The sequence below is a fragment of the Tauraco erythrolophus genome, chromosome 16, assembly GCF_009769465.1.
Source record: "Tauraco erythrolophus isolate bTauEry1 chromosome 16, bTauEry1.pri, whole genome shotgun sequence".
Lineage (NCBI taxonomy): Eukaryota > Metazoa > Chordata > Aves > Musophagiformes > Musophagidae > Tauraco > Tauraco erythrolophus.
Genome location: NC_141480.1, coordinates 13,843,609 through 13,854,312, shown reverse-complemented (window position 1 = coordinate 13,854,312; position 10,704 = coordinate 13,843,609). Strand labels below are relative to the sequence as shown.

Genomic DNA, 10,704 nt, shown 5'->3' with positions numbered 1-10,704 from the left:
GGGAATCCTTCTCTCTCTCTCTCCTGTTTGAAATAGCAGTACCAACTATTAAGTGATGTTGCCGTGCTCCTCTTGCCCTGTCTGCTCTGTTTCTCTCTATTCCAGCAGGTATAGCTGTGTATCACCTGTTTTATGATTTTTATTTCAAATTATTTCGGCATGTTGAACAGACATTTAATTCACTATAACCTTATGGCAATTTTTGGACGAATGATATGATTGATGTTTACTGGGTTATGGCACTAAAGAATTCAGACCACTATAAAGCGCATCGTAAATACTTCAAGTGGACGTAGGAAACCATATCTCTAAGAAATTCAGTGAGTAAGGCTCATATCACTGATTTCCCTCTGCTTTTAAAGGTAAAGATATGATACCCAATACACCAGGTTAAACAAACAGAAGGCAGTTGGGAAGAAGATGCGGGCATAGGAGTCCATTTTGGCAATGCGGATATGTATTCTTCCATGTCTCCATGCTCCTGTTCGACAATCCTCAAAGCAGCAAAAAAAACTGGCACAGTCCTTGCCATCAAGACACTCGTACCCATATTCTTCATCCCTTTCTTGGAGGTGTGTAGCATTGTTCATTTGAATAGTAGCTGATCGTGGCCGGATGTCAATTGTAGGTGCCTAAGGTGGAGTGGCAGAAAAAGAAAAAGATGGCAGGAGGGAGAGACTGTTATTATTACCAGACCAGCAGGGAGACAAAGACTAATGGTCAACATGTGAACGATGGTTCTGCATGGGGCACATGGGAAATTGCCAAGGAGTTCTAATGGTAATGTTAGCTTGAACTTATTAAAATCAGTTGCATCATACTCTTCAACTTTACAGAAAAGCAGCACAAATATAAAGTTAACAGCTGCAGACAATTAGCTTTAAAGCTAAACTAAGTAAATGTTAGAGGTTAAAGGAAACATTCAGGCATATAGTTGACAGTATTTTGAATTTCTTGTGTTTTATATTTTACATAGCTGCTTGGTATCTGAAGACAATTTGTGTATTGCTCATGGAGGGAACTGAAATAATCAATTGTAAATGCAGGATTTTAATATAGGGCTCGTTTGTGTGGAAATAGGAGCAAATATATACACAGGAAAAAAAGGCAAAAACTGGGTCTTTTGAATAAGGTTAGGAGAATCTTTAAGAAGACTCTCCAATTGTTTGAATATATGCAGTCCACCATGTGCTAATGTTCACCAACTAGACGGTTCAACATGTTCCAAATTTTATAGAGTGGCTGTACATATATATGCACACATGTATATTTGGAATGAATTGAGCAAATTAAGCATTTAAAACACATTTGAGCACTTGGTGAACACTAGGATGACAGGCATCGAAATTTCCTGCTAATAGTTATTAGGGTAAAATAACAACTCTATTTCAGAAATACGTATTTTGATGAAATCTCTGCATTTCTGAATGAAGATAAGGTTTAGATGTGGAACATAGCTGGATATATTTGCTAATTTGCAAATTTGTGTGTTGATACAGTGACAGCATTAAAAATATATATGCATCTTAAACCCTTTCAAAACTCTGACTTTTTTGCATAAGGAACAGCATTTGAGTAATTGATGATGACATTGAATTTTGTTCAGGTCAACATCAGAACAGATTTGGTTTCATAATTTGGGGTGAAATCACAAAGGCTAAAAAGGTGAGGTCAGAGTTGAGTTCTAAAAGGGTGTATTGCAGGCTTCTGGTGTAGCTGGTGCTATTGGATCCCATGGCAAATTGAGAAAGAGAGGAGCAGAAATGTTTTAACATTAAACTCTCTTAATTCATGTGATCCAATAACGTAGGTCACTCTTGAACTTAGGCAAGTTCAGAACCATAGTGAATCGGTATTTGGGCTGCTGAATCAACTCTACAAATTGTTTAGAAATGTGTAACCATTCTACTTGGTTAGGGAGTTACCTTGAGTAGAATGCTTAGATGTCTCATTAAAAAAAACCCACAACAAAACACCACTCTCATATAAGCTCTAATAGTTAAATTCAGCAGTCGCATGCAGTGAATTTCTATTCCAAAAAACATTATACCTTGAAGGAAAACATCCGAAGAAGCTTTCATTTTGTAGACAGAAAAGAGAATCAGAGTTTTGTTTTAAATTAAAGAAAGAAAGGAAAGAAAGAGAAAAAAATAATGTAAATTAAAAATGTTTCTAAAACATAGTAAGTCAAAAAGAACTAAATTTATAGAAAGTTTGGGATAATAGCAATTGAAACAAGTATCTGTAATATAAAACCCCCACATTTTTGACTTCTCACTGTCTCATAACTACATCCGGGCCAAAGACATAAGATATCAGACTCCATTTAGATCTTTTCATATTCCCAGGGGATTCCAATCTTTTATGTTGAACTGTTTTGAAAGAGATTGTTCACAGTTTATAAAAACACATTTTAGAAAAAAAACTTTACCTGCAGGTTGGGTCCTGAGCACTCTACTTGTAAGTTTTCTAGACTCTGTGATTAGGATCCAGGCAATCAGTTATAGTTCTGTTTGTCCCCAAATGCTCACACATGAGTAATGTAAAGAACAAGTCATCTGCCCTTATATGGACATCAGATTTGAGGTCGTTAATCTTTGCTCCTTTAATTGACTGTGAAAGACACTCATGTCCATGGACAGCCTTTTATTTCAGACTAAGACAGGCCGGGACAAGTCACCCTCCGGAAGTGCCTCTTTCTTGTGACTGAAATAGAGGCCTATGACCAAATCCAACTTTAGCATACCTAAAGTTGGGTGAGAATTCTTCCTCTGTAGTCTTATAGATGTTTTTCCAGCTGTTTATCCACTATAGAGTACATCTATTTTTTTTTTTTTAGAGTCTACTTCCCAACAGCTTTTAAAGATTAAATTAGAGCAATAATGTGTAATAGAAGATTCTTTAATTACTAGTTTTTATATAATCGTTTTGTGTTGTATAACTAAAAGCATATCTTCAAAAGTCCTTGAAGATTTTAGAAGAGCAAATCCACGTGAATTCACTTTTTCCTCGATGCCAGAAATAGATTTAAAAATACTCTCTATTAATGTAAAACACTTGTTCTTCACATTTTTAACAGGCATATTTGTTTTTTTTTGTGTAGATGATTAGGCTACTTTTCCCTCTAGGTTTTTATACTAATTCTTTTCACCTCAGAGATTCTAGACAATAGACTTATCAGCTCGGTTGCAAAAGGTAAGGAGAAATCTATTCTGGACAAAAAAAGCAGCATACTTTTTTTCCTCTCTGGGCAAAGCCCCAAACTCCTTCTGAGGGTATTTTTGTGACTATTATACACAACTTTTTGTTATTGTGTAGCATAAGTAACATTGTAAACTGCTAGGCAAATCACTTTCTAAGGGAGAGAAGTAGATAAAGGAGGTAGGAAATACAAGAAAAAGAAGAAAAGGAAACAATGAAAAGGAAACAGATGCTTAAGGGGAAATCAGAAAAACCACACTCTGTAGTTGGAATATAAATGTTTAACTGTAGTCCTGATAAGAAAAACAGACTCATGTCAATAATACAGACAGAAGTTAATGGAGATAATAAGATGGAGAAACTGACAATTCTTCCATACAGGTCACAGCAAGAGCTCCGTCTGTAATGTATAGCATGGGTTTGGTGATATTTGTGATTTGCAGAACGCTCTGGTTAAAAGGATCCTTACTCAAAGAAGTTAGTTTCCCTAGCATCCAAACAATCATAATATATGAGCTTTTCAATCTCAAGGTGAATGTTTGCATTCCTGTTAATACAAAGGAAGAGTATCTATGTAATAGTAAGGCCTGAAAAGAAAGTGCAAGCGTAAGGACAGATTTAAATGCTCTCTCGGAAAACCTAATTGAATTTTAGACCTTGCTGGTAAGAAGATACATACTGGATTCTTCTTCTTTTTGTCTTTATCCTTGCTTGGCTTTCTGTTGCTCACAAAGTAGTGCAAAGTTCCATATTCCACCAGTGCAGAGAAAACAAAAATAAAGCAGACTGACACAAAAAGATCCATTGCTGTCACATAGGAGACTTTGGGAAGAGATTTACGAGCAATTGTACTTAGGGTGGTCATTGTCAGGACAGTTGTAATACCTGGTAGATAGATAGAACATAACAGAAATATTATTACTTTAAGTAACAAGCTGATTTTGCCAGTTATCTCTCTGACTGGTTTTCAAGTATACCTGGAGGTTTTGAAGTATACCCGGAGTTCAAACATATAGCAAAGATACTAAACGGCACATGCCAGTGGTAAAATATGAATTCAAGGAGAGCTTTGAGGATAACACGAGGTCTGAAAGATTTTTGCATGGTCACTGCAAGTGCTGCTCTCTGGAATATGTTGGTTAGATGGATTCTGGTTCTAAGAAATTTAATTTAGTTTTTTAGTTTTGTAGCATACTTCTAAAGGGCCTTCATTTAATTTAGAAATTAAATTGAGAAATTTAGAAATTCCTTTTAATTGAGAAAATTAGTTTTATAGTTTGTGTTCTCGAACTCTTAAACAGAGCTAGAGAGAACTTGTGTCAGAGTGAGAAAATCATGGTGGAGAATAAAAATCACTTTACTCCACTCTTCAAAGTAACCTCAAGACCAATCTCAAACTTTTTGTGCTGTTGGGATAAGTTTTCCTTATTTTTAGTTGCAGAGTAATCATGCCAGTGTCAGTAAGAGATGCTCTTAGGTAGAGGTAGAAATTAATGAAAATGCTTGAGAAAGCATGTAATCCAGCAGAAACTGCAGGACAAAATGTGTGTAGATTTGTATGTGTGCTACATAAAGGGAGAAACTGTTTCCTTTCTCTTGCCTAAATGGGTTCTAGTTGTACGCAAAAGATGCCAGCCCCACAAAAATCATCTGCTGCTTGTTATTTAAGTGATTTCTTGCATATCAAGCTGGAAGGGAGAGTCTCTCAGGGCTCCTTATAATTTGTAACGCTATGAGGTCAGATTTCTCTCTGGCCTTCACAAGTGACTGGATTCTATAACTGAGAAGTACCATGACATACCTCACCATCCCTTCTGAACATTATTCCCTGTACTATGATGTGAAGAACTTGAAAGATGCATCAGAATAGTTAAAATCCATCACATTTTATGTGGCAAGTTTCATACCTCTGATTTTACCTCCTCAGTGGTACACATAGACTAATTCTCAAGAGAGGGAGCCGGTCTGTTTTGTATATCGAAGTAAAATTTAAAATAACAGCCGAATACTTTTATTAATTTTATACTTCTTTAAAGTATATTTTATAACCTCTTTTTAGAGAGGACATGAAAAAGACAATAAAATTCTTAGAACTGTCTCTCATGGAAGCCCCTGGTCTGTTCCTGTGTTTCTTTCTGTCCCTCATTTTGCACTCCAGGGCTCTGTGCTGTAGTTCTGTGAAGAAATGAAAATGTAGAAGGAAAAACTAAAATGTTTCTCATTTGCATGGATTTAATGCAGCAGTAGCAAATGTTTAACTTTAGTTGAATGTTTCTACTTTGCTGATTCTTAAAGCTACAGCTACTTTGCACGAGCAAGGCTAATTTGGTTGCTCTCAGTTTACTTGTGGCACAGTTTCTAAGTGTGTAGAAATTGCCAATTCTGAATAATAACATGTCACGCTTTCATGCGTAGGATTTTAGACACCACCAAATTCGGCTGATTTTGTGGCTCAAAGGCTACATTTGATTGTTGGTCCCTAAAGCAGAAGTCAGGGTACTACATTCTCCCCTTTTACCACTGCAGCACACAGCCAGAAAGATTGATTTCTTCTTGGTATTTAGTTCATTTGTATGGCTACTTGCCGTGATGTGCAAGTAGAGCAAATAGAACTGTTGTGTCTCTGCCTCTAATCAAGCAATGTTCCCCATCCTCTTGGTGTTTATAAAAAATACTGCTGTCATCAGAAAAGATGCAAAAGTTTATATTGTAGGCAATCTGCAATACTCAGAGTTAAGATCTGACACAGTAAAAAGGAAGAGAGCCAATTATGGTTTAGACTGTGTTATTCCTTGGAAATCACTACATCCCCCTAAAGAAGGAGAACTTGCGTGAAATTGTCTCTCCTCTTACATTGACAAACTGGTGATGTGCAGAGGTGTCAATTAAACATCGTAACACTTGAATAAAAGTGAGAATAAAAAACAACTCACCCAGTGATGTTCTGGCTGGAACTGCATCCTTATTAATCCAGAAAGAGACCCAGGACAACACAACAATAAGTGTGCAGGGAATGTAGGTCTGAATAGTGAAATAACCCATTCTCCTGCTCAGGTTGAAGTAAACAGACATGACTACATAGTCTCCTGTAAAATAAAAGCATACAGACATAGAATAATATGTTCAAAACCCAACACAGAATTTCCATACAATAGCTAGAGTTTTCCTATTCTGTGCCTGGGGCATATATATCAAACTGATTTACCAGATATACCAGTGGCAAACACATGCGTACTTCTCCAGCACTGGTATAGCTCAAGAACAGGTGGGTTTTCCACAATGGGAAAGTAAACAGTCCTGCAGGTTTACTGAGGTAACTTGCACTTTAAGATTTCAAGAGCACGCTCCCTTGCACAGCAGGCTTCTTTCTACCCAAGTCATTCCTCATAACTTGCCAATGCCTGGCATCGTTCTCCTGGTGGCGGTGGTCCGGCAAACCGCCAGTCACCACGTTGTCCCTGTCAGCATGCTCTCAGCTCTGCTCTCAAATAATGCATGCTTTCAGATGTACGTTCTAAGTTATTCATGTTCTCAACTATTCTTCAGGGCTAGCCTGTGTCAATAATTAATTTTTTATTTGCCTGCAGATCTTATGTTGTATTACCTCCTCTAAAAAGATTTGAACCCACATTTCCTAAGTGCCAAAAAAAGTCAGTTTATATGTTACTCTGATGTGCACAACACATCATTCCTGTTTGATAGTTTTGTGGTTCTTTTTCCGGGATTTTTCCCCCTCTAACTATTAAGTAAATTCCATGTAGATTCAGGAATACAGCAAAGCTTCCATTTTTGATGTGTTTTTTTCTAAACTAGAAAAGCCTAGTTCTTGTCTTTACTTCAGATTACAGCACTCCTGGGAAATCTTGATTGTAAAAGAAATACAGAACCCCAGGCCACAAAAGACTTCATTGCAGTTCAGCGATATGAGGTCCAGAGAAGTCTCAAACTGAAACAGAACAGGATTTGCAAATTTAGAGTGAGATAGTTTTCCAGTATTATCAAAGAGACTCTGTGGCTAATGTGTGTTCTGTTTAGATCAGTACCTTCAGTTAACAGCGAGTTCTCTGTTGTCAGGCATAATTTAAATTTTAATTTCCCCCAGAATAATCCCTTTGAACCTGGTCACAGAAGAAACTTCAGAGATCATTTTTTGGCTGGTGCTTCTTTGTTACATTGTTTTTTTCAATGTGGATGTCAGTATCCCAGGAATTAACTGGTTTTAATTTAATTATATTATGTAATAATTAAACCAAAAACTTAAAAACCAAATTATACATGTGTGGTTTACAAAGAGATACGATTATGAGCAACCAATTTTAATAACTACAGTCTGATTATCCCTTTAATTCACAAATAAGTTTGTATTATACGTGTATGTCTTTCATATATTTGAAAAAAAAAAAACAACCAAAAAAACACCACTGATCAGAAACACTATAAAGCTGAAGCCATAAAATTAGTGTGACTCATTCTTCATCTCTCTGAATCATGCATTAACTTCTTGAGAAGTTATTATTTTGTCAATTCCAAGAATTAAATTTTTCATTCATTCACCGTCATATATGCTATTAAATAGCATTGGTATTTCAAAATATTATTTTTCTCCTGTTATACTATGGTAGAGGTTATGCTGAGCAGCAGTTTCATGCAAACAGTTTTATGGAGAAGGCTGGTTTTACGCTCAGTATTATTATATTACTTTAATGAGACAAAAAAATACCAGAAGAGATGAAATATAAACCCAAACATAGATGACAACAAAAAAAGTACAAAAGATTAGCTTAGAATTGAAATTAAAAAATCAAATGTTTCCTTTCTGTTATTGCTTTGTTTTCTGAAGATGTAACTGCTTTAGGCTCTTTTGGAGTAGCTGACCAGATATATCAGATATTAGATGACTACTTTAACCATGTTTTTTGTCCTGTACTTTGACAAGTCTTTTTGCCCAACTGATTTGATAGTTCTAGCACTCTTGCTTTGTAGGATCTTTTATTGAAAAGAACAGAAACTATAAGAAGTAAGTACACAAGCCAGCACTTTCTTAAATTATTAGAGTCAAATCCAAAACTCAGCACCTGTGCTGAGGAAACAAACATAAATCCAAATGACCTGGACCAAGGCATGCTGTGAAGACTTCGTGCATTGTCCTTGCTCCATAACAGAGTGTGTAAACCAAGCCAAATTGTGGTGTGCACAACATATGAGTGTACTTCTACGTGTATATAGAGAGAGTAGCCTCAGGCCTTCAATTTTATAGGCTGTTTCCACATACATTGTTTTGGTGTGCTTTTCCCGTAAAGCTTGGTGGTGATCATCTGGCCTGTGTGGAGACTTGTCTGGATTTTTCCCTTAAAGCAAGGAGAGTGTTTTATACAGTAAGCTATTACAATAATATTTTTACGCTATTTTATGCATTATTTGAAAACAAAAGTATTTTGTGTTCAAAATGCAATGCATAAGAGCTTTTAAAACTAACTTGTAAAGGTCTTGGTCTATTCAGCAGCGATAAAACCTTACTTTGAATTCTCTGTCATCTCCAAGATACACTTCAGAGGACAATCCATTTCCATAGAGCAACAGCAGTGTCCTGTCACAGAGCATTTGCTACATAAACTGAAGGCACTCCAAGTGGAAGTGTTTCATATCTAATTGAACACAATTCCCTTTGCCTTTTTTTTTTAAGACTGGACTTCTTAACCAATTATGTTTAGAAATAGCATATCTCTGCTAACATGTTCCAAAAACTTAAAAAGTGACATAATTTTTCTAGATTTTGTTCAACCCTTGCAAATGTTATTACATCTTCCTTTATGCAAGAACTTTCTTTTCCAATGAATATATGTGTAAAAAAATCCAAAACAGTCCGGAATGATATCCATAGGAAACAGTGTGTCAGCTCCTTATATTTGTAGTGCAAGTCCACAGAATTACTCTGGCAGACCTTATTTCTCATGCTTTGTAGAATTGAAAACATTTTACTGAAAACTCAAGGAAATGAGACCAAATATGTTTTATATGGGCTTTAAGATTTCCACTAAGGAACAAGTTAAACCAGAGGAAGTAAAAACTGCAGTGTCAACTATAACTTGCCAGGCAGCATGGAGCTGACCAGTCTGAAGAACCATTCAACAAGGAATCATTAATTCTTTTAAATTACACATTGCTTTCTAATCTGAAAGCTTGCTGGTGCTCCAGACGCTGTTGTGTTAATGGAGTAAATTCTACTATTCCAGAAAATCTCTCTAAAGAAAGGAATAATGTTAACGCTACAGAGAGATGTTTCGTCTTATTTCTTACCTTGCTTACTTGGGATTTTGGAAACTTGAATGTACTGAGGATTTTTTTTCAAGGTAAGAGCGAGAATAGCAAATATAATTAGGAAATGCCAAGACAAAGCCAGCCAATAATTCCGTAATCTATTCAATATCTCTTCTAGCCTTGAAGTAATACGAACAATTGTAAATAAAGCATTAAGGAAAACAGAACTACATGGTGGCATGGTCCAGAGAAGCACCTTACTGGTGTTGTCTAGTTTATGTAAGTGATGTTGGAATGGTACAACAGGCCTTCTGAGATTTTGAATAAGAAGAGTACTCTGAGCCTACAGATCAATGCGGGACCGAAACCGTGCAATTTAGGACCTAGTAGCAGTTGCCGTAGCACAAACATCCAAAATGTAAAATGCGTGAAGTCCTCTGTGGAACACGGACTTGATGGTACTTTGCTTTAATCACGCGTTTCATGATAGAATCTTGCCCCAGCCTTGTTTTTATTCACATTTGGTTTTTCTAACTCTATTCATGGACTTCTCTACTCTTCAGCTGGGATCAGCTTAAATACTCTCTGTTATTTTCAGATTATCTCTGTGCCTGAGGTGATTTTTCACTCCTGCTGTGATGCCTGCATGAAGCTGTTCAACTAAGATGTTATTTTAGTAAAAAATGGCTAGACTTGATCTTTAGCACAATGTCATTCATTAGTCCTCACTTGGCAAATTAAAAATCTTTTTATTATTACTTCATCCTCTTTCCTTGAGCTCTGGCTCTTGTTTATCTAATATTGTCTACTGCAGCAAGAAAGCTTCTCAGACTGCCGGATTGCTGTTTGGAAGGCTTTTGGATTTTTCTAGAAATGAATGATAATGCAACGCGGCAGCATCTTTGTAAGACAACATACTTATGTACTTAACATTTGGCACCCTAATTAGAAGATTTTGGATTACTTAGCCTTTCACCAGAGACCTTACAGTCCTGCCACCTATTCTAAGGTATATATAACTATTACATATGTCTAGAAAATAATACCTAGATAATTTTCAATTTTTAAAGAAATACAAAATCTCCCTTGAAAAAATAATCTTATTACCTTGAAGAGCGTAGTAAGCCATCCTTAATGTATTTAGACCTGATCTCTCTCTCTCTCTGTACGAATATATGTATTTCTCCTATTCCTCCGTATTCATCTATATTTGTATATATAAATAGATATAGACACAGTCATCTT

General features: G+C 36.1%; 1 protein-coding gene across 6 annotated transcripts in view; it reads right to left on the bottom strand.

Moving 5' to 3' along the window:
• Positions 1-356: 356 nt before the first annotated feature.
• The window catches only part of GABRG2 (gamma-aminobutyric acid type A receptor subunit gamma2), a 66,987-nt gene continuing 56,639 nt past the window's right edge, over positions 357-10,704 (bottom strand). The window contains exons 7-10 of one of the 6 annotated variants that reach the window (XM_086621723.1): positions 6,135-6,287; positions 3,881-4,086; positions 2,051-2,074; positions 357-632 (exon numbers count right to left, since the gene is read on the bottom strand). In XM_086621723.1, coding sequence (XP_086477849.1) covers positions 357-632; positions 2,051-2,074; positions 3,881-4,086; positions 6,135-6,287 — 659 coding nt within the window. Of the gene's footprint in view, positions 633-1,336; positions 1,355-2,050; positions 2,075-3,878; positions 4,087-6,134; positions 6,288-10,704 lie in introns of all 6 variants that reach the window. The other 5 variants (XM_086621725.1, XM_086621724.1, XM_086621728.1 and 2 more) reach the window with 5 other exon arrangements.